The 26276-nt window shown below is 48.9% G+C and overlaps 3 protein-coding genes across 4 annotated transcripts; 1 reads left to right on the top strand and 2 right to left on the bottom strand.

The window, feature by feature from the left end:
* Nucleotides 1-474: 474 nt before the first annotated feature.
* On the bottom strand, nt 475-9816 carry wdr54 (WD repeat domain 54). The gene is made up of 10 exons (XM_088630579.1): nt 9605-9816; nt 7021-7287; nt 5793-5855; nt 5604-5670; nt 5420-5476; nt 4316-4443; nt 3996-4096; nt 2285-2447; nt 2010-2084; nt 475-1855 (listed from the first exon to the last, which is right to left on the bottom strand). Exons 2-10 carry the CDS (start codon nt 7243-7245, stop codon nt 1724-1726), a joined length of 1011 nt encoding a protein of 336 aa, XP_088486705.1. The 5' UTR covers nt 7246-7287; nt 9605-9816; the 3' UTR covers nt 475-1723.
* A 66-nt stretch (nt 9817-9882) lies between these two features.
* On the top strand, nt 9883-16321 carry c20h2orf81 (chromosome 20 C2orf81 homolog). Of its 2 annotated transcripts, XM_088630577.1 has the most exons (4): nt 9884-10015; nt 12740-12996; nt 13730-13939; nt 15090-16321. In XM_088630577.1, exons 2-4 carry the CDS (start codon nt 12760-12762, stop codon nt 16050-16052), a joined length of 1410 nt encoding a protein of 469 aa, XP_088486703.1. In that variant the 5' UTR covers nt 9884-10015; nt 12740-12759; the 3' UTR covers nt 16053-16321. The 2 variants fall into 2 exon arrangements, with proteins under 2 accessions (XP_088486704.1, XP_088486703.1); XM_088630578.1 differs by lacking the exon at nt 13730-13939 and having other exon boundaries at nt 9883-10015.
* A 173-nt stretch (nt 16322-16494) lies between these two features.
* On the bottom strand, nt 16495-23944 carry LOC148673768 (uncharacterized). The gene is made up of 3 exons (XM_088630575.1): nt 23636-23944; nt 19550-20176; nt 16495-19042 (listed from the first exon to the last, which is right to left on the bottom strand). Exons 1-3 carry the CDS (start codon nt 23691-23693, stop codon nt 18144-18146), a joined length of 1584 nt encoding a protein of 527 aa, XP_088486701.1. The 5' UTR covers nt 23694-23944; the 3' UTR covers nt 16495-18143.
* Nucleotides 23945-26276: the final 2332 nt, after the last annotated feature.

Raw genomic sequence — 26276 nt, 5'->3', positions numbered from 1 at the left:
GCACAAGTCCGGGAACAGAGGACCAGGCTCGTACTGAGCAGGGCTGCACAGCAGTGAGGTCTTCTGCTTCTCGCTAATTCTCTTTCACAGTTCTCTCCAGTTCTTCAATTAGGAGAAGAAACGGAAGAAGGAATGTGTCAACAGGAAAAGACACAAGCAGTCTACTGGGAGGGCAGCAGCTGTGAAGAGCGAGAGACTGCCACCTGGTGGACCAGGACTGAAGTACTGTGTAGTCAGAGCAGTTCTGCTGCTACTAGTCTTGTTTCTCTTATACTGTAGCTGAACCCCTGCGCATATACAGTACACACTCAAACCTGACCCCAGTTAGTGGTCACCATCCATAAATCCATTACTAACCTCTTTATTCAGTACAGTACAGTTGCCTATTCCCGCAAGCAACCGGCACAGGGTGTGTACCTCGCTGGAGTGAGTGCAAAAGCCTCGACGAGTCGCTTAAACACGCTGGCTAAAGCCTTCTTGTTTTTTAAGTGTTTATTACAGTGATTTTCACAAATACATGGTGTTAACAGAAAACGATCAGGTAAGACTGGCTTGGCTTGGGCTGCTATTTTTTGCACTAAAGTAATTCCTGATTTTTTTTTCTCCGTATAATACAAAGAAACCTAGAAGCCTAGCAGACTGAAAAATAAAATCCAATAATTGTTTTAGAAGATTCCAGAAACCCAATTTCCACTCTTTAATACACAGATTTACACTGGTACTGCAGACATTAAGTGGACGTAAATGGTCATTCTAAGAACAAAAACTCCCGTGACTACATTGGCAGAATGTGCTGATTTTGTTATAAAACACACAATTGGAAATCCCATTGTGCTGTTCGAAACGGCGCCCTATTGACTGTTTAAAAAATCCAGATTTTTCTCTGGAAAACAATGACAGTGATCTAGACATATCAGGGTGAGAAGATGGCTACAGTAATTTAGAATCTAGCTGCTGCTCCAATCCGGTTGTTACAAATGACCTCTGAGGCTCTACTCCGGTAAGCATGACCCACGCGTGTACCACAGCACAGGCGTGATTTGCAGCACATTGTTTCAGAAGCAGCTGGCTTGGACGAGAGTGTATAAGACACGTTCACGCCTACACAGACCTTTACAAAAATAACACCAGGACTTCAGCAAGGACAGCATCGGCATACAGTCTCCTCACAGTCCAGCAGCATTCTGCACAGGGCTCTGCTAATCACTCCACAGGTGCTCTGCGTATCTGCTCAGGGCTCAAGGTTACTGGTGGGTTTCTATTAAAGGGCCTTTGATGTCTGCTCCATTTTGAATTCTTTGATTTGGTCATTAATCCAAGCTGAACATTCCTCTCTTTTTCTTTCTATGGAGGTGTAGTGTACTTTAGTACAGTATATTAACAATTCATCGCACTGCCAAGATGAAACATGCCAAAGAGTTTTCATGTAGCTTTTCTGTCCGTTTTTTTTTTTGATTGAGTTTAAATCCCCCAGGTAAAAAAAAAAAACCTTGCCCAGGGTGGTACCGTGCTGGGAGGAAATTTGAAACTCTCCGGCGTGTTTCACTTTTCTTTGGTCACTTTGGGGCGAGTCGCCCACTGTTGCCGTTTATGGGAATGACTTCACTGCTCTGTGCAGGTTGTGTCACCGAACAGCCACACGCAGAGCCACATGGGCAGAGAACCACACAAACAGTGCCTGCCTTGCTCTGCTCAGACAAGGACGAGCGGCCTCGGCCCAGTCCTACACCAGCGTGTAGCGGATGATCTCGCTCAGGTCATATCCCGTCACGGCAAAGGCATTCCCCTCGCCGTCACAGAACTTGGCGCCGCAGATCTGGACATCCGTGACGCACTCAGTATGCCGATGCTCGATCTGGGAGGGACAGGGAAAGAGAAACGACGAACGGATCAATGGACTGACAGCAGTGGTTGAGCCGATGCTAAATCTGGCAGAGCAGGAGGCTGCTCTGGGCTCATCACAGTGCTGCGTACACCCGAGCCCACGAGGGCTGGGAGTTTGTCGTTACCTCAATCCTGTCGGTCTCTGGGGTCCGGCTCAGCTTCCAGATCCGCACCAAAGAGTCCTCTGCGCCCGACAGCAGCTGTGTGCGGACCGGCAGACAGGTGTTATCACAGTAGCCAGCACGGGCTGGAAGAGCACTGCAGGTTAAGCACACCTGATCAAAATCTAAACTGTTGTACATTGGGTCTCATTTCCACCTTAGCACCTGAACTGCTAGCTTTTTCAGCAGCAGCAACAACAAAGATGACTCTTAGAAACCTCAGCTAGCGTGAGACTCACTGTGCCGGTGTCCGGCGCCACATCCAAGGCGTAAATCCAGCGAGCGTGGGCGTTGACTTCGGCGTACACGGAGCCCGACGCCCCGTCGTACAGCCGGATCTGGCCACTGCCATACCCTGCCACCACCACCCCGCACCACAGCTTCACCGACGAACAGCTGCACCTGCAGGCCGCCGGGGGGCGACAGAGAGGCGGGGTCTCAGTGTAAGAGAGGGGAAAGACGCTGTAAAACCCACGCCAGCGCAGGAACACCGGGAAAGACTGAGGGAGCATGAGCGCTGGCGACCATAAAAGACGAAGCATGCAAGAGACCAACAGTATGAGAGAGACATATGAGAGGAACAGGTGGAGCAGATGCTCATTTGTTATTACATCTCTTCAGACTTCACCCACAATCGATGTCTCCTGCAGAGTGAAGAACAGAGCCCGCTTTACCAAAATTATATTCCTCATTTACGAGACAAAACATGTCCTTACGTCTCTCACAAAGCACCATGAAGAAGGCTTCACGGCCGAAACGTTGTCTCTTTTCTTTTCCATTCAGCATGGAATAAACCTTTTCCTGTTCCTCGGTCTCTGATGCTGTTTTCTCACCACATACCTGCTTCACCTCTCTGCTGCTTTCTCATTATTCTCCTCTTAATTCTCTTACTGCTTGTCAATAATACACAGAGCATCAAAAGATGCTCTATTCATGTATTAAAAAAAATGAAGTGCACATATTTTTAATATTGAATACAAGTTCTTGGTTAATTGACAATCCATGACTGACCATAATATACACAAGTGACTTTGCTGAACAAACCATCTCATCAGTGAGAGAGCAGACTGGGCACAGGTGACTTAACCTGCTCAGCGTCACGTCTGCTGTAAGTCAAGAAAGAAGTACACAGAATAAGCCTTGTTCATTCAGAGAACAATGTCTTAGTGCCGTCAGTATGTTGGAGGCTGGATAAGTGATCACTCTGGGGTGTTCCCAGACAGCATTTGTTTTTACCTGGTATACACTATTGGACAAACAGTCTGTCAGGGACAGGCCACGGTCTAGAAGACCACTTAGTCATCATCATCATCATAAAATAATGTCTTTTATTTATAAAGAACCTTTTCAAACCCAAGGACGCTGTAAACAAGAGCATACAGTTTTATACATAATAGAATGTAGGATAGGATTTAAAGAGAGAGAATTTGTCTCTCGTGGGGTCTTAGAAAGGGCGTTCCATAACAACAGACCAGTGACAGAAATGACACAGTCACCATAAGTCTGAGATTTAGTCCTAGAAGCTAGTCCTAGTGATGATTCCTGTCTAAAATCGAAAAGGCATAACCTAGCTGTGAAGGTCTTGGCAGGAGTGCTCAAGCTGATCATTGGGAACTCCACTGCTGCCCCCCTGTGGACGCATCCTGACATGACAACATTCCCGCAGGACAGTGTTTTCACTGGTGCTGCTGGAGTCACAAGGTTTTCATGCCACACCAGAACGACAGCGACGGCTGTGCCATGGAAGCTGTACTTGTACAGACTTCCACTTAATTGATTTACATGTGGAATGAGCTGGGCTGGTGTGTGGCCTGGAACAGCAGGAGCGAGACGGAATACCACAAGAATACCTCTGCCACCTGACAGCCGGTTTCCTGATAATAGCTTTGTGCACTTAGAGGCGACTGGTCGGTATTCAAACCCTGGCCCTCCCTCGCTCCCCAGTCTCACCCGTAAGCAGGGATCTTGTTGACCAGACTGAAGTCCTCCCCTGACTTCCACACGCAGAGGAGCCCCGAGTCGTCTGCCGTGACCAGGTCAGCCACACCGTCCTGACAGGGCAAAGGGGTTCGGAAAGAAAGGGGCATTGTGGGTCAAGAGGGTGATAGATCAGTACAGAAGAAAGAAAGGACAAGGACAGTCAGAGACACAAGTACAGGAGCCAAAATCAACTGGACAGATCCAACTGGATGTTTGATTACCAAACCTTTGTCAGCAATGAGGACGCCCAGTGCTAAAACAACTTTTCCAAGGGTGAAGTGTTTCTGTACCTCGTTTCTGGACGACTCTGAGGCGATGTCAGTGATTGGTTCCCTGTGCTCCTCTAGCACTTCTGACAGTGTGATATTGCTGCCTTTACTGGGCACGTCAAACACCAACACTGAGCCACAGGAAGTACCTGGAGTGAGAGACAGGAAGAGGACGAGCAGGACAGAGGGCACGTCAACAAGTCAGCGAAAGAGAAAGAGAGTGAGGCAGAGTGAGAGCGAGGCAGTGTGAGACAAACATGGTGAGCTGGTGTGTGTCGGAGTTAGTGTGAGAGAATGAACGTGAGGTGGCGGGCGTTAGTCCGAGAGAAGTGGTGCCTGTGTGAAAGAAATGAGACTGAGAGGAAAAAGTCAGATGATGTGAGTGTGAGAGAATGAGTTTTAGTTTGTGTGAGTGTGAATCAGTATAAGAGTGTGAGTATATAGGATGTGAGTGTGAGATAACGAGAGTGAGGTCAATGTGAGGGAGAGAGTGAGATGGTGTGAGTGTGGTATGCTTTCGTTTTCATGTTGGTGCATTAAGAATAAATATACTAAAATACTTATGTGAGTGTATGTCTGAGCCCCAGAACCGAACCCCCCTCTTTTTAATTAATCCCAATGGAGGAAATTGATTAATTGCTCTTGATTCTCTATACAGTGCGTATAACGAGTGCGGTCAGTGTGAAGGAGAGAGTGAGATGGTGTGAGTGTGATCTGGTGTGAGATAACGAGAGTGAGGTCAGTGTGAGGGAGAGAGTGAGATGGTGTGAGTGTGATCTGGTGTGAGATAACGAGAGTGTGGTCAGTGTGAGGGAGAGAGTGAGATGGTGTGAGTGTGATCTGGTGTGAGATAACGAGAGTGTGGTCAGTGTGAAGGAGAGAGTGAGATGGTGTGAGTGTGATCTGGTGTGAGATAACGAGAGTGTGGTCAGTGTGAGGGAGAGAGTGAGGTGGTGTAGAGTAAGCTGGTGTGAAGGAATGAGAATGAGTGTGAATGAGGTAGTCAAAGTGTGACAGTGCTGATTACTCCATTTTATACACTGAAAGGAGCGAAGGACATGCCTGTGCATTTACCTGTGAACTCTGGCAGTTACTGCTGCTTGCCAGAGAAGCTACTGTACTCACCCACACAGATGTAGTTTCCCCGAGCTGCTGCAATCCCCCGAGCAAACACAGCCTGAGCTGTAAGAGACAGGGCCCGGAGCATTTACACACATACCACAGTGGTGCACTGATCTTTTCACTCTCTCCCGGTCTGTCTGTGCCATGTTCTGCTTCTTATCTAAGTGCCCCTGATCGTCGGCCTTACCTGTTGGTGTTTCTGGGATATCCAGAGCATGCCAATACACCATAATGGACCCATCTGATTCATACATCTGAAACACAGACCAGACACATGCATAAACACCGTAGCAGCGGCGGTAGTACCAGCGAACAGGTCACAGAAGTGGTTCACACAGTGGCTGAGCTCAGTGCAGGTCAGAAGCCGCCAACCCACCTGGATTCCCTTCTGTGAGGTGAGGACCAGCAGCACCCGCGAAGGCAGAACACACCAGGACGCCTGCACAGACACACAGTTCACTCAGAGACCTCAAAAGTGCAGAATCCCTTTTAATCGCCCGTTTAATCAGGTAAAAATGATTCATTTAAGAAAAATGTCTATTATGAAACACTGCAAAACGTCTCCAGGAAAGCTGTTGACTCTGACTGCGTCTGTTAAGAAGATGAACTCATCAAGAGCTGGAACAGAAAGCAGAAAGCTCGGGGGTTCTCCATGACATCACTGGTTTTTCATCTGAACTGTGAGAAAGTGCCCGGCTCCCTAACGTCTCTGAGATACGAGACAGGACTCACCAGTGACAGACAAACCTTTAAATACTCCTGCACGGCCAGACACATCCCTGCTTCGAAGACGAGAGCAGGGCTCTGGTTATTTGTGGGTTAATACTTTCTGAATATTCTTCTGTGTGGCTGTGCACCAGGGGTAGCAAACTGTAGTTTGGTGAGAAGCGGTTTTTGTCCAGTAATGTAAACAGGCTAAATATTAGAAACTAGCAGCTCAGGAAGGAGCACTCAATGAGAGTCCGCAGGAGCCCTGAAAGAGTACAGTCAAGCCCTGGTGTACACTGGAGATATGCTCTAGAAACATGCACTGTATAGAGAATCAAGAGCAATTAATCAATTTCCTCCATTAGGATTAATTAAAAAGAGGGGGGTTCGGTTCTGAGACTCAGACATACACTCACATAAGTATTTTAGTACATTTATTCTTAATGCACCAACATGAAAACGAAAGCATAAATGAATTCAAGCAGTAGAAAAATAAAAAAGCATTTACACTTTTCATCGTTGCTCCATGCAAAATCGCAAAATAATTTAATCCAGTGATAAAGCCACTAATATACCTGTCATTACAGTTCTACACTACAAACCAGTGCTGACAGGTCTGCTAGTGCACTGTCCATGTCTAAGTGTGCAGTATGAACACAGTCAGGTGGTGTTTGTGCCTGGTGGACTGGAGTATGAGATCACTGGGTCTGCAGTACGAGGTACAGTAGTCGTGCCATGAGTTTGGCGTCCGCTGCCTCACGCCCCGATTGTCAGAGCAGCAGGCAAGGAAAATCCCACCCTGGTACAGCGGATTGGAGAAGGAACAGATGGCGGGACGCGGCTGGGCGTCTGGAGGCTGGAGCCACCAGGGGGCGCCTGCGGGCCCTTTCACGCACCTGGATGATGAGCGAGGAGCTGGCGGCGATGCTGCCCTCCTTGGACTGCAGCTGGCGGTGGGAGAAGTTGAGGCCGTCGCCAGAGGCGCTCACCATGTTGACCACGTTGCCGTGCACCACGGTGAAGTAGGTGAGGCTCCGCTCGGCGATGGGCAGCACGCTCAGGTTGTTGTAGAGCGCCGAGGCGCTGCTCTTGATCTGGATGCTCTTCTCCTTGTGGTACATGGCGAAGGCCCCCGGGGGGCAGAGGCAGGGCACCACTGTGAACTGGAAGGCAGGCTAATCAGAACCGCGTCAGGAACTAGGAGCTCAGTGGCAGTCTGCAGGAGCCCTTAAGGAGTGCAGTCAAGCTCTGGTATACACTGGAGATATGCTCCAGAAGCATGCAGATAATGAATCCATCTGCTCCATTAGAACTCATTTAAAAGTAGAGCGTTAGGTTCTGGGACTTGCCTATGTGTCACAGTCTCCACGCAACCACGCACTCTTCCAACACGCTCTTTCACCGCCATTACCCTGTTATCCAACAGCCTTTCCCCCCTGTTCTCTACTCTACCCTTTCCAGCACACCTCTCCACGCTCACTGTCGGGCTCTACCTCTCTCGCCGCCTCATTGTCTCGCCACTTTGGATGATGGATTTTGCTTTCCCACCGACTACGGACCTGCCTCACGGATCGGGCTTGGTAATCCCACTCGACGCTTTGGTTTACCGATCTCTGCCCTCCTCCTGACCACGGAACTGCCTTACTGTGAACCCACTGAAGCTCAGCAGGTGAGAGGCTGGTCAGTACCTGGATGGGAGACTCCTGGGAAAAACTAAGGTTGCTGCTGGAAGAGGTGTTAGTGGGGCCAGCAGGGGGCACCCACCCTGCGATCCGTGTGGGTCCTAATGCCCCAGTATAGTGACGGGGACACTATACTGTAAACAGGCTTCGTCCTGCGGATGAGAGGTAAAACCGAGGTCCTGACTCTCTGTGGTCATTAAAAATCCCAGGGCGTTTCTCGAAAAGAGTAGGGGTATAACCCCGGTGTCCTGGCCAAATTTCCCATTGCCCCTTACCAATCATGGCCTCCTAATAATCCCCATCTATGAATTGGCTACATTACTCTGCTCTCCTCCCCACTAATAGCTGGTGTGTGGGGAGTGTACTGGTGCACTATGGCTGCCGTCGCATCATCCAGGTGGGGCTGCACATTGGTGGTGGTGGAGGGGATCCCCATTACCTGTAAAGCACTTTGAGTGGAGTGTCAGGAAAAGCGCTATATAAATGTAAGCAATTATTATTATTATTATTACGATTTGGACTTCGGTTACTGGACACTCTCTCACTCCCTCGCCCGTGCACCTCAACCCCGCACAGGGTCTGAATCTGCCACCTACTGGTCCCTGACACGAAGAACTATTTTAGTACATTTCTTCTTAATCCCCTACCAGTGCCCAGAATGACAGGGGGAATCTTCTCATGCAGTATTGGAATCCAAAGCGATGTACAGACGGGAACAGAGAGAAAATAAGACCACTGAAGAGCAGAGAGCTACTTTAGCCCTGAAAATGGATGCAGGTCCAATCATTTATATCACGGTGCCGAAGGACAGGACAGTCCCGGCTTTGCCGGGGGCTCTGGACGGCTTTCTGCGGACCCCGTTAAAGTTTCTCAGCGAGCCCTGCCCCCCTGCGAGTCTGGACTGCAGGTGCGAGTGCACTGCTATCTCACATTAAACCAGTGCCACGGGTCCCCACGACAGGGACTTCTCCAACATTCAACTAACTTATCAACATATGTTGGCTGCTTATTTACGGATGTCTATTCTCTGCCTATGAAAGAGAGAATAAATGGATAGTGCAATGAACAGCTGCTCCTACTGTTCAGTTGTGCCTTCTCTCTTTCATGTGTTTTATCTTCTGCGTTAGGATTACTGACACCAGGACCTCCCTAGAAAGCCGGCCATTCAATTTGAATATTTCACCACAATCGTGCCGTAGTGATCTCTGTCCAGCACTGATACTCGCTAGAGAGAGCTCACTTGGACACGTCAGGACTGGTATCAGCTGTACGATGGGGATGTCAGGGGTTATCTGATCTGATGTCTGTCTATGTGGGCATCACAGTGTGGTGCCGGTCTTGAGTCCTGCACTCAATTCCAGCCTGGACGCCTGTCTGTGAGGAGCTCGCATGGTTTCCCTGCACTCAAAGAGTTTCCTCCCACCTCCCAGTGACACGCAGGCTAGGTCAACTGGTGTCCCTGAAGTGGGTGTCCAGCCAGGGTGAAGCCCAGCTTTGCAATCCTATACTTAGGAGTCCAGTTCGGTGCAGTCCTTAACAAGATCGTTTTGCTTAATGGGTGGGGGTCTGTAGAAACTGATTATAAAGACTGATTAGTCTGGAGCCGAATGGACTGAAACAGACAGAAACTGCAGGGAGTTTAATAATACACACACGTTGAAATTTTAAAAACGTATAATGCATAATACAATTTAGCAAATAACATGGATGACAGCATGTATGAAAATACAATCAATTAATGTGTTAGAATACTATAAAAATAAAGATCTCGCCACAATCCTTTAATTAACCGGCTTACCCTGATGTCAGCTTAGTCTTTCTGGTCCTGTAGGCAGGATATCACCACGGTATGCCAAAACTGTCGTGCTCAGCGGCAATTCTGTCTTTGACGACGGATAATGAAATAAAAAATATCTGCCGATCCTTTCCTTTGCTATCCGCTGCCCGTTGGCTTAATAAAACATCTTCTGTTACACCGCCCCCTCGTCAGATCGCATCGACCGCAGCCATAGTGACAGGTCAGTTTTCGTTGACGTCACCGAGAGCTGTGTAGGCGAGGAGGACAAGGTGTGTTCAACGTCATCTCTCGTCACCACCGGCCGCGCGTTTGCGGTTGCTAAGCAACTAGGCGGCTTCTCCCAAATAGAGAAACCCAGTGGAGGAGCTGTGATAAAAAAAACCCATCCAAAACAACGTCTTTGCCTTAAAGGTGAGTTGTGTATTCCCGTGTTTTTCATTGGAAAACATGTTTTCTGCGGTGTTGCTGGACGATGCGAGCTATTGCTATTCGATCTATTTAACAACACACGAAAGGTTACTCGGGAGGTGATATAGCATCAGATTTGCCTAAACCTGCAGGCGTGTGTGATCTTCAACTTGTCATAAAGAGTCTTCCTTTTTAAAATAAAAAAAACTCGAATTACTCAAGGTAGCCTCCCCCCGTGGTGAGCATCGTCACGCGTTTTTATTTTTCTGTAATGGCAATTCCTTACACGTGTATGGAGCGCTTTTCCACTAAAAACTCCTTCCAGGTAACGGGAACTCCCCTCCTCCACCACCATCAGCACCTTAGTTTCCCCAGGAGGTCTCCTGTCCAGGTACTGGCCAGGCTCTCGCCTGCTGAGCTTCAGTGGCAGGTGATATTGCTGCTGGGAGATGGTTAATGGTCACTGTTTTGTGGTAGTAACTTATCTATTTTCATAAATGTAAAGCAAAACTTCACACCACATTCTAAGTGGGCATGCACAACGTCCTAATGGGATTACTACTTTCCCTTTTCGTCATTTTAAGCCTAACCTCCCAGAACTGTTTTTATTCAACACTACAGTTTTGCGCAAAGGTCTGGGCCCCCCTGGCCAAATTGATTGTTTTGTTGGCCAAAATGACATGTTTTGTTGATTCTCTAAGTGAAAAGAAGTTAACACAACCTCTGCAGCGTAAAAACCTAAACTTGACATATTTCTGCAAATACTAATGCACAGTTAGTATTTATTTGCTAAATTTAACAGATTTAAATGTAATAAAACAGTAAATGTGGCATGTGCAAAAGTTGATCCTCTAGTGTTATTTTGTTGTAAGGTCTCAGAACTTAATTGACTCATTAGGCCTTAATCTAAGTCGGTGATGACAATTCCAGAGTTTAATAAATTAATACATTCTCTGACACGTCGAACCTCTCAGCTGAGTGTCGACTGAGGATCAGAAAATGAAGATAATTGACCCTTACAAAGCCGGGGAAGGCTATAAAAAGATATCTAAACACTTCCTGCTTGAAATGTCCACTGTTGGAAATGTCATTTAGAAATGTCAGTTAAGGGGAACTGTTGAAGTCAAGACAAGATCTGGAAAACCAAGAAAAATCTCCGATAGAACTGCTTGTAGACTGGTCAGGAATGCAAAACAAAACCCCCATATCACTGCAAAGGACCTGCAGGAAGGTTTAGCTGGCACAGGAGTAGTGGTGCACCGGTCTACTGTGCAGTGTTGCTTGCACAAACATGATCTGCGTGGAAGAGTGATCAGAAGGAACATCTGAAGTATGTAACAACACTTAGATAAGCCAGAAGTGTTTTGGAACCAAGTGCCCACAGCATTTTTTGATGAAGTAAAAATTGAACTCTTTGGCTATAATCACCAAAAGTACGTTTGGAGAAAGAAAGGAGAAGCATTTGAAGAAAAGAACACCTTGCCAACTGTTAAGCATGGGGGTGGATCTGTTATGCTTTGGGGTTGTGTGGCAGCCAGTGGCACAGGAAGTATTGTGCGGGTAGAGGGAAGAATGGATTCTACTTAGTATCAACAAATCCTGGAAGCTAATGTCCGAGAGTCAGTGACGAAACTGAAGCTGAAAGAAGTTAGATTTTACTTATTCAAGAAACGAAAGATTAAGGTTTTGGAATGGCCTTCACAGCCCCCAGACTTGAATATTATTGAAAATCTGTAGGTAGATCTCAAACATGCAGCGCATGCAAGGCGACCTAAGAATATTTCTGGACTAGAGGCATTCTGCAAGGAAGAGTGGGGAAAAATTCCTAAAGCAAGAATAGAAAGACTGTTAGCTGACTACAAGAAACATTTGGAGGCTGTGATTTCCGCCAAAGGGGGTGTTACTAAGTACTGACTGACAGGGTGCCTAAACTTTTGCACATGCCACTTTTACTGTTTTATTTTTTCCAATCTGTTAAATTCAGCAAATAAATAGTACCTGTGCATTAAAATGTGCAGAAATATGTCAGATTTATGTTTGTTCGCTGTAGAGGTTGTGTTAACTTCTTTTCACTTAGAAACTCAACAAAACATGTAATTTGGCCAGGGGTGCCCAAACGTTTGCATACAACTGTATATTTCAGTATTATTAAATAATAGAAAAAGTCCATGCCACAGTCCTGTTCCAAAATTCCCATAGTGCCATTTGTCCAGATCATTAGAAGATGGTACATATTCTCATTTAAATGGTGTCAGCTCATGATTCTGATTTCTTCAACAGTGGACCAAGAACCAGAGGACATAAGTGAAAACTACATGAAAATGCATTTAAAACTGAGAACAGGAGGCACGTTTGTAACCCAGAGGATTTCGGGAGCCTGGGACAAGCTGCTCAGCCATGTTGTTGAAGCTGATATTTTCTAAAATTTTATTTTTAAGTCAAGAAAGTGCTGGATGAGTTCCTTGGTTCAATCAGCAATTAGCTGCTAATTCCTGAACAGGGTTAGAGGCCGAATGGGCCGTCATTTGCAACCTTTCCTGTGTCCATTCGTTTGTGTTCCATAAGCTCATTCAGCTATGTAGTGCATGAGAGGTAAAGGAAATGGGGATGCTGGGTATTAAGGCAGGCGTTTCTCGATCAAAGAAACGGGATGGCTTGCTGGCCAGCAGCGCCGGTGTGTGTTTCTCCCATCTATACTGTGGATCGCTCTCTCCCCCTGTCACACAGCTGGCCCGCGCCCCACCAGCATGTCTCGCTCCCTGTCCAAGTCCCGAGCCGAGAAGTCCCGTGCCCCCTCGGTGCCCGCGGCGCCCCCCGCCCCCAGCGCCTCTGCGCCCGCGGACATCGTTCCCGGGCGGCTGGCCGAGTCCGACTGGGTCTCCATGGTGACGCGGGAGGAGGGCGAGGAGGTGGTGGTGGACGTCGTGGAGGGGCTGATGGCCCGGGTGATGGAGGAGTGCTACAGAGTGTACCTGCAGAGACAGGTGAGCCGTGCGGCCGCTGGGCAAGGAAGATTCCTGGGGGGCGGCTGATTCCTGGGGGGAGCTCGAGCTCCAAGAGAACAAGTGCAATTCCCCGCTGAGAAACAGCTGTCAGGCTTCATCCAACACTGTTTTCAGTCTGCTCGTCAGGGCGGAATTAACCTCGTTATCCGTGATCATAAGGTTCTCATATCCTGTTTTGCTCGTTCTGACACGTTTTTCGGGATTGTTGGTTTTGCTTAGGGGTGGTCCCACGACACTGGCGAAAGCTTTGCAGTTACAAAACGTTCGAAATCTATGTGGAACACACAGCGCGTGCCCAGTGAGCTCTGGATGCAAAGCTTTTGAGACGCTCATTTTACCAGTAGAGAGTGCTTTGAAATAAAAATGGAAGGGATGCGGTGGCTGTCACCAGTCTCTTGATGACAGTTAAGGGTCACTGAACCAAATGAAGAGGTGGATTTCGTTGTAATTCCATATTAAACAAAACTACCAGTTCAATTCCAGTGCATGTAACAAAATAAACTTTTCTTTTAGTACTGTATGGAGGGTTTCGCATCTTACTCTCTAATTCTTTCACATGCTTACCCATTCATCCAGGATATATATACAGGCATGATCATGAACAAGTCACAGGTTTTTTTCCACGCTGAAAAGAGAAGAGAGAAAACCCACCGTTTGGGCTGTGAAGCCTTCTTCATGTTCCTGTACTGAACGGGCCGTCTCTCCCGCCCAGCTGGTGCCCTTCACGGTGTCCCAGGCGCGGGAGGCGCTGGTCCAGATGGTCGAGTGGCGGTTTCTCGTGCGGGATGAAGGCGAGGGGCCCGAGAGCGCCCCCACCTGGGAGGAGGACCTGGAGCCCCTGCCCTGCGGCCCCGACTCCTGGGCCCAGGGCTGCGTGCCCGTCCTGCACACAGGACTCACCCCGCGCACCCCTCTCACACAGGTACCCCAGAGACTGAATAAGTGCAAGGCCTTCAGAACATGGGAGGAAAATCCCATTTTGTATTGGACTTCATTTCTAATGCACATATACTGTACGGCTAGTTTCTCTATCGGCTAGATAGATTCCGTTAAACGGTGAACAAAACTGTATACAGTATTCTACATGAGGCCTTACTAGTGTGTTTACAATTTTAACCAAACATCTCTTGATTTAAATTCTGCACTTCAAACTACATGTCCTTCAGTTTTGCTTTGCCTTTTCAGTTGCTTTCCCACTGTTCATTGTCTAGGGTCTAGACGATGCAAATGATGTGTCAACATAAACACAGAAGTCTTTTTCATAAGTAAAGGTCTTCCAGCTCAGTAGCTCCTCTTTTGTATTTATAATTGTGTTTTATTACTTGCATGCAAAACTCTGCACTTGTCTACATTACACTTCGGCTGCCTGGGCAGGTGTTTGCCCAGTCGTACATTTTACTGCAAACTCTGATTTAGGTCTTGGTTTTGTAATATAATTGGCACTAAAACACACTAATTTTATTGGTTAAACCAGTTTTGACACAGTTTTGTGGTGTTGTAATAGTAGTTTTATTATAAAGAGGTTCTTGATGCAGGTTTTGACAAATGTGGTTGGTTAATGTATATACTGTAGACTGTAAAACAGTGAGAATGTTTAGAATGGGGCTTCTTCAACTCTGGTGTTGGAGAGCCTTAATCTAGTAGGTCTCACAGGTCAGTCTAATTTACTTCTATCCTAAGCATAACCTAAAACTTTCTAAAGAATAAAAATTTGGAAGTTATTGACTAAGCAATTACTGGAATTTCTTCAAATAAAGAAATTCTGATCTTTGTGGAATAAAGGGCATTCATATGTGTGCCAAACGGTATCGAAATTAATTTAGCACGACCCACTTAAATAACCACGCCTACATTTTTCCAGGTCTTCAGAAATGAATGACTGTAATGGTTACTTGTAAAACCTGCTAGATGTGGTCTCCCTAGAACTACAGTTACAGGCTTGGTAAGAAGATACTTCAAAACGAACTCAACATGCAATAAGTCACAATGGGTTCAGAAATGGCTCATATTGCAATTCAGGAGATTTCGGTTTTTACTGTTTTTAGTGTAATCCCAAGCCTGTCTTTTCGCAGAGGGCAGTGGAAGCCACTGTTGGAGAGGCAGATTCCCCAGGCAGGCGCCAGCCCGAGACCAAACTGCAGCCCGAGGAGGAGGGGACCAGGAGGGAAACGGCCAATACGGAACATTTGTCCCAGAACAGGCTGGATGTTGACATCAGGGGTGAAAACGAGAAGAAAGGACCACAAGGCCCGAGGAAACCAAAACCTCACGGGCTGACCCCCGCCCCCCCTCCAAAGACAGAGAAAAGGAGAAAGCCGAATTCCCATCGAGCAGCCGCGCCAACACCCCTGACACAGCATCCCTCCAAGTCCCTGCCGTCACAGGGTGGCTCGACAGTGCAGCAGGAATCCCAGCCCAACCAGGCAAAGCAGGACAGGCCAGCCCCCAACGCGTGCCTCCCCCGGCCACTGAACGCCATCAGCGCAGTGGAGGGAGCCATGCAGAAGCTGAGCCTAGCTCGCCTGCCACAACATCGGATCTGCCCCGGGTTCGAGGTACTGGAGCCAGAAACCCTGCAGTGCAACTCTGGAAAGACAGGGGGTGCTCTTCTGCCAAGGCCCGTGCTGGAGAGACGACATAAACGGGATGGGGCTTCTCCTCCTCTTCCACGGGTCCGCATATCAAACAGAGATGCCCAGAAACATCAGAGGAGCAACGTACCCCTGCCAAGCACTTCCTCTCGAGTATCCGCTGACCGAGACGCCCGGGGGGATACCGGCCTTTTCCGGGCTCCCTTGCCCCTCGCCGCCAGCCTGCTGCTGGACTCCATGGAGCTCTCCCCCGGCGTGGCACTGAAGGATGCCCGGGGTATCCGCATGGGCCCCTGGAAGGAAGCCTTAGCACAGCCCCGGAGCAGCACAGCTCTGAAACCCATCAGAACGACTTTGTCTCCCCCTCTTATCTCCCTGGAGCAGCTGATCACAGGGCACCAGCCGCAGGTCACACCCCAGACGACACTGGCCGGGCAGACCTAGGGCCGGCCGCAGGGGCCCCTACAGTGCCTCAGGACAGCAGCTATGAAATCTATAGCTACGAAAGTGATCTTTCTGTACTCTCATGCACAGTGTAAAAGTGGAAATAAAACCAACATGGCTGTAAAATGTGCAGATGTGCTTTTGCGTGCGCTGACCAGGACAGGGATCCTGTCTAGGGTGCATCCCGCCTTGTACCTACTCTCTGCCATTAAAAATGGATGTATGCCCCAGCAGTTTATTAAAATTCCAATATTATGCCAAACACCTGACATTTTGTTTTTGTGATTATTCCAGCATTAATTGTGCAATTAGTGTTATTATAGACTTTTAAGGATGGATCTCTTATGGACACTGATTCCATATGGCTGTCTAGTCGGGATAAACCCATTCAAATGAATAGGAATTTCTGAAATTCAAAAGGTGTTACAAGGGGTTGAAAAAATGTAATTCAATGTTAACTTTATTTGGCTTTTTGAAATAGCTGCTCTCAGTTATTGTTTTCTGACATTATATACAGATTCCAGCTACACATTAGCTTTAAACCAGGTGTGTCCAATTCTGCATAGTCAGTCATATAGATCATATTATTCAGAAAATCAGGATTAGACTCAACCAATCAAATATTATTAAGCGTCATATAGAATATATAAACTATTGAGTTACAGGATGTGGTGGCATTAACTATGACAGAGGAAAAACAAAGAATTACGGCCAAAATAGCTACAAAATCACAGGCAATGATATTTACCTTTATTTTACAAAGTGCCTTTCATGAAAGCATCCCACAGCACTGGAAAAACTGGAAAAAAAAAAGGAGTGAAACAAATCAAGCATTATAAAAGCTTGTTGACACAAATGAGATTTGCAGTGTCATTTTAAGCAATCCGTTTTTACATGGAGTATGTACATATTTGCATACAACCAGACATGGTACATTTAAATGGAAAAAAAAAATCATTGGCGTAAAGGCTGTGATAACATCAATATAGACACTGTACACAGCTCTGATGACAATGCTGGGAAACTACACTCTCCTTTATTCTTGTAAAAATTAAAAGGCAAAATAAAAACAGGCAAAAAAAAACTAGCAAAGGCCACCTGTTTGTTAGTTATGTTCGGAAAACAGGGGTGGCTAATCTCTCCCCCCATCAACAGCAGTTTGGACAATTTCCACATCCTTATCATCCCATCAGCCCAGCCCCGACCCCTAACCATGACAAATTACATCACTCCTACAGCGTCACAAAATGAAAAGTCCCTTGTTACACCGAGCCCAGTGCACAGCTTCCACTAAAACAACAGCTGTTGTGTTAAGGTCCAGGGATGCTTGACCAAGTGTATGAATACTTGGGTACATAGGTTTCACTGCCAGAAAAATAAAGGCTGAGATCTGCCAGAAAAAAAGCAGAACTATTTAATCGCGAGAGGAAAACCGCTGCCGACAGAAGTGTTCAGCGCGCTTCCGGTTCATCCTTGCCAATTGCCACCCACAGCTTCCTGGACACTGTAGCAAGTGTTAACCTTTCACTTCGGCAAGGACTGTGGAAGAGCTAAACCAAAACCGCGTTCACACCTGCTTCTGTCGCACCACCAGCCTTGGCACTCTCGATTTCGGGGTTTTATGGGGTCACTGAAAACCAATGCCACTTCCTCCAACTTTTCAAAGACAGAGGAAGGGGCTGACGAGTCGGAGGCAGCGCCGCGCTGGTACAGGCAAGGCCATACCGTTGGGTCATTAAGTTAACAGCGCTGGGAGAACTCGCGGCTCAAGTGAGGATGGCGTGGTCCTCACTGATCCCCGCTCTCTCTCCCCCCATGCTTTGTTCTTCAAGCGCTCTCTTCCTTCGCCTGAACGTCTGCACTGACGCCCATCCCGCTTGAGCTCCTGTACTCTCGGGCTCTCTCGATCTGATCCCCCCTGGGCACGTGGGTGCAGTTATCGCCAGCAGCGCTGCCGCCTCCCCTCTATCGGGGTCCGCGTGCCTCTCTCCCTTCCTAGCAAGCGTGCGCGCTCGCGCGAGTGTGTGCGTACGGGTCTCGTGTCTCGGGCAGGGCGGGCGCGGCGGCGGCGGCGGCGGCAAGCGGGCCCCCTTAGGCCGCGTGCGTCTTGCGGTGCAGGACGAGGCTCCTCATGTGTTTGTAGAGCTGGCCGCAGTCGGGGCAGGGGAAGGGGGCCTCCCCGGTGTGGATCTTGTTGTGCGCCTGCAGGCTGTTGGAGTGGCGGAAGCGCTTGGGGCAGTGGGCGCAGGCGTAGGGCTTCTCCCCGCTGTGCAGCCGCAGGTGGGTGCGGTAGGAGCCCAGCTGCCGGAAGCGCTTGCCGCAGTCCTGGCAGCGGTAGGGCAGCTCGCCCGAGTGCAGCCGCAGGTGGTTCTTCAGCACGCCGGACTCCTTGAAGGACTTGCCGCACTGCGGGCAGGCGTAGGGCCGCAGCCCCGTGTGGCTGCGCTTGTGGATCTGCAGCCCGCCCGAGCCCCGGAAGGCCTTGCCGCACTCGCCGCAGCGGTACGGCCGCTCCTCGGTGTGCACCCGCTCGTGGGCCTTCATCCCGCTGTAGTGGCGGAAGTCCTTCCCGCACTGCCCGCAGCGGTAGCGCTTCTCCTGCGAGTGCACCAGCCGGTGGATCTGCAGGCTGCCCGGCCGGCTGAAGCAGCGGCCGCAGTCCCCGCAGTAGTAGGGCGTCTCGCCCGTGTGCACGCGCCGGTGGGACTGCAGGTAGACCAGCCGGCCGAAGTCCTTGCCGCAGTCGGGGCAGCGGTGGGGCCGCTCGCCCGTGTGCACGCGCCGGTGCAGCTTCAGGTGGCCCCGCTGGCGGAAGCCCTTGCCGCAGTCGGGGCAGTGGTAGGGCTGCTCGCCCGAGTGGATGAGCCGGTGGGTGCGCAGGTTGGTGAGGTGCCGGAAGCGCTTGCCGCAGTCCGGGCAGGGGAAGGGCAGCTCCCCCGTGTGGATCAGCGCGTGGGAGCGCAGGTGCGCCGCCCGCCGGAAGCTCTTCCCTGGGGGGGGGGGGAACGTTCGTTAGGCCACGAACCGCAGAGCCCGCAACATTGAATTCATCCAGCGGGGCTCGTCTGTTCAAAGCATTGCAGACCACAGAGATTCCCCCCCTCGACACCCTTCTAGTGCAGTCCCCAATTACATTCTCAGGTAAAACACTTAAAATGTTTTGTTACCCACCCGTAATATTAGTTAGAAGTGCTGCACAAGTATTCTAAAAATCAGGAGCCCTTGACACTTGAAAGGCTCCTGGTAACTGCACACGACTGAAGGCTGCAGTAAATAAAAATGAACGAAGAGCCTGGCGACGACATGAATTTCCCCATGGTTCAACACGGCTCATACCGAGCATCTACCATCTACTAGATTATTATTAATCCCGCTGACACTTTGATCCAAAACCCGTCTCACATTGGTGGGAGCGAAGCCTTGCTCAAGGGCACAGCAGCAGCAGCAGCAGCAGCAGCAGCAGATTTGAACCTGCAAACCCGCAGCCCCGGACTCACCGCACTCGGCGCAGCCGTGCAGCCGCTCCTCGGTGTGGGTGCGCTCGTGCGTGCCCAGGTCGCTGCGCCGGGAGAAGGCGCGCCCGCAGGCCGCGCAGCCGAAGGGGCGCTCGCCGGAGTGCCGCCGCTGGTGGGTGCGGCAGCTGCTGAGCTGGGTGAAGCGCATGGGGCACTGGTCGCAGGCGAAGGGCCGCTCGCCGGTGTGCGTGCGCAGGTGGTTGGTCAGCACGCAGGCGTAGCGGAAGCGCTTGCCGCACTGCCCGCAGGCGTAGGGCCGCAGCTCGCCGTGCGCCTCCTGCTGGTGGGCCCGCAGCTCCGCCACGCTCGCGAAAGCGCCGTCGCAGTCCCGGCAAGCGTGCCTGCCCCCCACGCCTGCGCCCGCTGCCGCCCTCTCCGGGCGAGCGCTCCCCTGCGCGGGGGCGGCGGCGGCAGGAGGGGGCGTCGCCGCAGCGGCCGGGCGGCGGGGGCCGCGAGCCGCGGCGCGGGGCTCCTGGGGTTCCCCCTCCACCTCCTGCTTCACCGAGACGGGCAGGGGCTCCGCCATCTCCTGCTTGATCTCCACGGGGTCAGGAGGCTCCTCCTTGACCTGAGGGCCCTCCGGGACCGCGGGCGGCGCCCTGCTGGCGTCTGTGAAGGGGCAGGCGGCGAGAGGGAAGAGGGCAGAGAGGGATGTGGTTCAGAGGTTCGGAGGGGGTAGACATCATCCCAAAGCCAAGACACCCCACAACCCCAGCCCCCCAGACCCTCCAGGGCTCTGCTAACTGATCCCCGAGAGATCGGCACACCTGACTACTGGACAGTGGAGGACTACATCGCAATGAGCAAGAGAAACACAGCACAGGCTCTGCTGAAAACATGAACAATAAAAGATATTTCTCACACGTTTTTTTTTCCTATTAGTTTGGCATCAGTCTGTTCTCTTCCCCACTAATAGCTGGTGTGTGGGGAGTGTACTGGCGCACTCTGGCTGCTGTTGCATCATCCAGGTGGGGCTGCACACTGGTGGTGGTGGAGGGGATCCCCATTACCCGTACAGCGATTTGAGTGGAGTGTCCAGAAAAGTGCTATATAAGTGTAAGGAATTATTAGCTGCACTTGAAAATTCAAATAAGAGTCATATGACTCAGAGCACAACTATTCCCAATACCCCTGACCAGCTCTTCCACCCATCTGAAACACTGCAGAGAAGACTGGAAACGTTGCTTTCAAACAGTGGTCACACAGGATCGGTCACTCAGTCACGCTCCTGGGTGAAATCACAAGGGTCAACAACAGCACTCAAACTAGAAGTCTCCTCTTATTTACAGGACAGGAAAAAAAACAACATTGTGGCCTAATGCTGCAAGCTGTCTGCCTTTCCTTTATACCTGTAGACGATGGCACAGGACGCCTGTAATTTCTTGTAAAATGGGAATTCATGATGTTGTATAAAGATGTTAAGAGTTTCTTTAATGTTATTTATGAATGTGTTAAGTCTCAGGTAGCAGTGCAGACAGTAGCAATGTTAATTCTGATTTGTGCATGTTAACTTTATACTGCTTTGGCTCCACATAGGACGTGTGTGTTGGAAGAGCATTTTTCAATATTTATGTAGTAGAAACTCACACTCTGTGTTTAATTAACCGGATCCAAACCTCCTGTCTCCTCTCGAGCTTCTTTTCTTTACAGAGATAGCGATCCCATGCCTGTCGCACTGGGACACAGTGAACACTATACTGCGCTGCTTAAGCACTTTGAATTTCAGCACCTGGCCCTCGGAGAGCTGGCGGTGCAAGAGAGACACCCACGCCGGCTGCATCTTTCACTCCAGGGAGCTGTCACTGTGCTCCGGACCCAGGGCTACGCTCAGCTTCACAGCACAGACCACAGCAGGGGACATGTTGAGTTTGTAAAATGCAGAGATTTCCTCTACTTATTTTTCAATCACGGAGCAAATGTTTTGTGAAAACAATTGTTAAATGGGAGTGTATTCAAATACACTACAATTCGAATCTGTAACTGTTCTCCCACTTCTTTTATTTCCCACAAACGTTCTCATTTTTCTGTTCTTATATATACTGTGTATTGCACTGTGGGGCAGCTGCAGCTGATATATTTAATGCTATTCTCATTCAAGGAAGCCTATTCTACAGCTCAGACTTAGGAAAAACATTTTATACCTGCAAAACATGGGACAATACTCCTGTACATCCCATCTGAACAAGAGGCACCTGTCCTGAGTTCATGAAGTGTTACCCTGGGGCACTTAAGCAAGTCAATTTTCACATCAAGCCCCATTTGACAGACAAAACCAGGATCTGACTGACAAGAAACCAAAGCCCAAGATCACCAGTGCACATTCTTGCACTGCTGCTGCTGAGAAAACTATTGCACAGTAGTTTCCTTCCAAAATGAAACATTCTCATTGCTGGAACAGAAATGGTTAGGAATCCCAGGGGCAGTTTTAAGCTTCAGATGCAAAGTTAAGATCACGTGTGCACTCGTGTTAACTTTTCTCATCTTCACAACAACGTGGGTAACCTCACACATCCCTACCAGTCCGAGACAGGAATCGGAAGCATGTTCCCGCCTTTTCCAAGCTTAATAATTGGTTGCAGTGCTTGCCAGAGTGTCCAAATGTGTTCATGACAAGGCTCAGCTTGTTCAGAATTGGAAACTAAAACACACAATAAGATAGCATCTGTTTCAGCTTCTGTGAGCAAAAATGAAAGATTCAGAAAGCTGCTCCTCAGCTTTAAGGGCTTGACGGCAGTGAACTCTTCTCTCTCCACACACCTACAAGTCATTTGCTCTCACTGGACTCAGGCCTTCTTCCAGTTCCCAGTTCCCGGCTCCAAACACTGGGAAAACTGTTCTATCAGCTCTGATACTCCAGGACTGTGGAATGATCTCCCAGCCCATTTAAGACCTTGCACGTACTGTAGGTTCTCCCCCTTAAAACACACTTCTATAATTGAGCTTCTAATTATCTTTAATGTGCTGTTTTAACCTGTACATTCAGTTCCAGCTTTACTGTTCCATTTGGGGAAATTCATTTTACAGCGCACTCCCAACATAACAGTGACAGACGACATTTACCAACCAAGAGGTCAGTGTGACAGCAAGACAAGCGAGAGGATTGCTAGGATTTGTTGAGAAGAGATATTGCAGCAGGGATGAAGGATCAACTGTGTGTATTATGACACCTGGGGAGACAGGGGCACCTCCCAGACTGGGAGATGGGAGGAATGTGAACACAGCAGAGGGGCTGAGAGACACAATGCAGAATACTCTTTGCTTTCTTTGCCACCCTCCGTTTGTAGATGATGTTTAAGACGATCTGATTTGCCACCAGTAATTTGCAACTTATTCTGACTAACATTCCCAGCCTTTTACAATCAATGGTACTGATGTTTCCAATCCAGCAAGAGACACAGTAAAGACGCTGTCAATAAAAGACTTGCAGAAAAGTCCTAGGATGGTTCTATCTACCTTGAAATATCTTGGTTTCCTTAAAAATAATGGACATGGCCACCTCTCTTTGATTGCAGAAGTGCTTGGAGATGCTGGAAATGACAAATATTGCCCAATTTCAGCAGCTTTTGTGATCTAGGCTTGGTCCGCCCTAGGATGAGAGACCTCCAAGGAAATTCAGTTCTCCTGGAAATCCCAAGGAACTCCTGCTGAAGTTCAATGCCAGCATCTGGGCATTTTGTTCTACAGACACCCAGTTTGGGAGGTGGATATCTTACTGCTTCTGGTCTTCTTCGTCAGTGCTCCACCAACCGCGAGTCACCTAATTTCCTAAACAATATACTGTAGAAACATACATGACAGGGCTAGAGACAGGCTATTTTCTTACATGCAAACAAATCAGACTTAAAAAAAACAAAACAAATCAGCCTGTCACCACAAAATCACACTACTAACTGCAGCAGTAAAACCGCTCCGCTCTCACGCTCCTGATAAGACCCGTGCCAGCGCCAGCCTCTTCTTAAACGTTTATAAAAGCTCTTAGTGTCGCCACCCCCACAGAAAAACTTACATAAATGCACACAAAATTCAAGTCTGCGGCTCCATTAAAAAGAAGAAAGATAACAATCTCACCTGTTTGCACGGCAGACGGACCTTTCGGCCCGTTTCCTTTTTTTGGTCGCAGTTTCATTTCTGCCGCCCTTCACTGTCTTTATTTGGAGTACTTTTTTTTTTTTAAATGCAGGTCAGCTAAATTCGGGCGACTGACAAACAAACGCATTAAAAACGCAATCTCGTCCACTCCAAACGGGCACTATTCAATACCAGCCATTTAAGAGAAACCTCAGAAAGCCCGCAGGCGCAGTAGGCAGGAGAGCGGCCGGCACGCCCCTTCTCAATCACGCACCAATCCCGCGCCGGTGTTGCGTGACGAAAGGAGAGGACATCCAATCAGCGGCTGGCAATGAAATTCCAACCAGGAAGCGACTTGGTCCCTTCCGACCAATCAGCGTTGGAGCGAGCTGCGTTGGACCGCAAGCTCGTGATTAAGATCTTACAGAGCGGGGGTCAGAGAAAGCGTGTTGCTCTTTGAGGTGCAAGAACGACCACGAGGGATGTATTTCACAAGGAAAATAATTTTTTATTCTTGTCTTCTTGAGCCCTGTAGCACGAGTGTGTGATCATAAAAACCCCCATCAAACTAGGGTATATTGAAATCCGGGATTCAACACACGTACCCCTGACGTTCAGGCGTGCACAGTAATACGTTCTCGTATCTTTTTTGTGTTTGGGGTTCCATACCTCCTCCGTTTGAAACCGGTCGATTCTTACATATTGGTTCACAGCAGCACGGTTGGGGATTTTTAAATGAAAAGCAGAATGTTATCACATTAGCAGCTGAATTATAATCATGCTGCGACAGCAGCCATAGTGCACACACTACACATCAGCTACCAGTGGGAAGGAGAGCAGAGGGATGAAGCCAGTTCATAGATGGGGGGGTTTAGGAGGCAATGACTGGTAAGGGACAGAAACGCCCTGGGAGTTTTAATGACCACAGAGAGTCAGGACCTCAGTTTTATATCTCACCCAAAGGACAGCACCCTTTTACAGTATAGTCTCCCTGTCACTGCTGGGGCATTAGGACCCACACAGACAACAGGGTGAGCGCCCCCTGCTGGCCCCACTAACACCTCTTCCAGCAGCAGCCTCAGCTTTCCCAGGAGTCTCCCAGGTACTGACCAGGCTCACACCTGCTGAGCTTCAGTCGGCTGCCAGCTGGGAGTTACAGGGTGATATGGCTGCTGGATGTTGTGAATGACTTATAAAGTTTGTAAAACAGCAGAATGTGCCGCATAAGCATCACTGAAACAGAATAAACAAGAGGTAATTATTCACACCAATGTTTGTGGGAGTGTGAGCAAAACAAAGCTGTGTTCACCAAGTGGGTATCCTGGCTTCCATCAAGAAACGGTAGGAGTGGAGCCTCTGTCCTTTCCACTAAGACTGCGAGAAACCCAGTGAGCTGGATGAGCCATCTCTCACGTGCAGACGTGCCGATGTTCTCAAACATCTGTGCAAACACATAACTTGTAGAACATCTCAGCACCCATCTCTCTGGAGAAACTTGCGTTTGTTGATAAGCCGGAACTCTATCAGAAAAACAGACAAACAAACAAACACCTTCTGTGAAAATGGTTGTTAAGGCCGTGAGTTTATCCTTTCCCACTACACGGTCGGGAAAACATAACATCTGTGGGTGCTTCTCAGACACTGTTGCCAAGGCAACAATTCTGACGCCGAGCAAACTTTCCCATGTGCCCGGGGGGCTCTAAATGGACCCCCACAGCCCGCTTGTCCTGATCCAGGAGAATATTCTGGACCCCGTGGCCTCGCTGGCCTCGCTCCCGGACTCTTCTCCTGTTTTGCCCCAGAATGCTGCAGGACTCTCTTTCTCCTACTCCTTACACTGTCTCAGTTTCTTATTTATTAATTTTAGTATTAGTAGTATAAGTAGTAATTTGCACTTTGTGATAGATAGATACTTTGTTGATCCCTTGAGGGAAATCGCAGTGCAACAGCAGGTTAACTCAGCACAGTGTAACGAATGATCCAATAATAACACAATACATACTGTACAATGCAATCAGCCGAAGTGCACTAAGAAGAGTTACTCACAGTCCATAACATGCAAAGAACAAACCAGAACAGTACACAAAAAGTTGTATTGGACGATATAAATATAAATGTATTGCACAAGTCCCTGGCACATATTGCACCAAAACGGTTGTAAACGGGAGAGTTTACACGGGAAAGCCAGATGGAGCAGAGAGTTGACTGTTTAGTCCAAAACCAGGTCAATGTCAATGTTGCCCCTGCCCAGATGCAAAGTGTAGACTGACTACAATGTCTATGTCAGTCTCTCGTCTGCATTTGCACCGTGGACCAGGAGGAACGATATTTCGTTCCACTGTATACTTGTAAATGGCCGGAATGACAAATGAACTTGAACTTACCTACCTAGTCTTCCAACCCTGCGACAATCGCTCACTGTCCGCTCCCTCGTACTCCGCTCTCCTCCTCTCATCCCGCTCCGAGCCTCTTCCCCAGGAAACACCAGCTTCAGCTTCCCCGGTCTCCGATCCGAGATCGTACCGAACGGACTCATTTTAAACGCCACAAACGGAAAAAAAACCCGTGGAATTTTGAAATAACACGCCCAGCAAAAGTTGTCGACCTTGTCCGGGTTTATGATATTCACCAATTTAAACGT

The sequence above is a fragment of the Lepisosteus platostomus genome, chromosome 4 (genome assembly GCF_059453375.1).
Source record: "Lepisosteus platostomus isolate fLepPlt1 chromosome 4, fLepPlt1.hap1, whole genome shotgun sequence".
In the NCBI taxonomy this organism is placed as follows: Eukaryota; Metazoa; Chordata; class Actinopteri; order Semionotiformes; family Lepisosteidae; genus Lepisosteus; species Lepisosteus platostomus.
Note: the sequence above shows the minus strand (reverse complement) of the source record. Positions and strands in the feature narration are given on the sequence as shown.

Bases quoted from the DNA above. Each gene is read 5' to 3' on its own strand.
- c20h2orf81 (XM_088630577.1), top strand. From the start codon at position 12,760: ATGTCTCGCTCCCTGTCCAAGTCCCGAGCCGAGAAGTCCCGTGCCCCC. The intron at 12,997-13,729 runs GTGAGCCGTGCG...TCTCCCGCCCAG, and splicing joins GAGTGTACCTGCAGAGACAG to CTGGTGCCCTTCACGGTGTC. The intron at 13,940-15,089 runs GTACCCCAGAGA...GTCTTTTCGCAG, and splicing joins CGCGCACCCCTCTCACACAG to AGGGCAGTGGAAGCCACTGT.
- wdr54 (XM_088630579.1), bottom strand. From the start codon at position 7,245: ATGTACCACAAGGAGAAGAGCATCCAGATCAAGAGCAGCGCCTCGGCG. The intron at 2,448-3,995 runs GTGAGACTGGGG...GGCGGCCTGCAG, and splicing joins AACAAGATCCCTGCTTACGG to GTGCAGCTGTTCGTCGGTGA. The intron at 2,085-2,284 runs GTGAGTCTCACG...GTCCGCACACAG, and splicing joins TGGCGCCGGACACCGGCACA to CTGCTGTCGGGCGCAGAGGA.
- LOC148673768 (XM_088630575.1), bottom strand. From the start codon at position 23,693: ATGAAACTGCGACCAAAAAAAGGAAACGGGCCGAAAGGTCCGTCTGCC. The intron at 20,177-23,635 runs GTGAGATTGTTA...GCCCCTTCACAG, and splicing joins TCCGTCTGCCGTGCAAACAG to ACGCCAGCAGGGCGCCGCCC. The intron at 19,043-19,549 runs GTGAGTCCGGGG...CCCCCCCCCCAG, and splicing joins GCACGGCTGCGCCGAGTGCG to GGAAGAGCTTCCGGCGGGCG.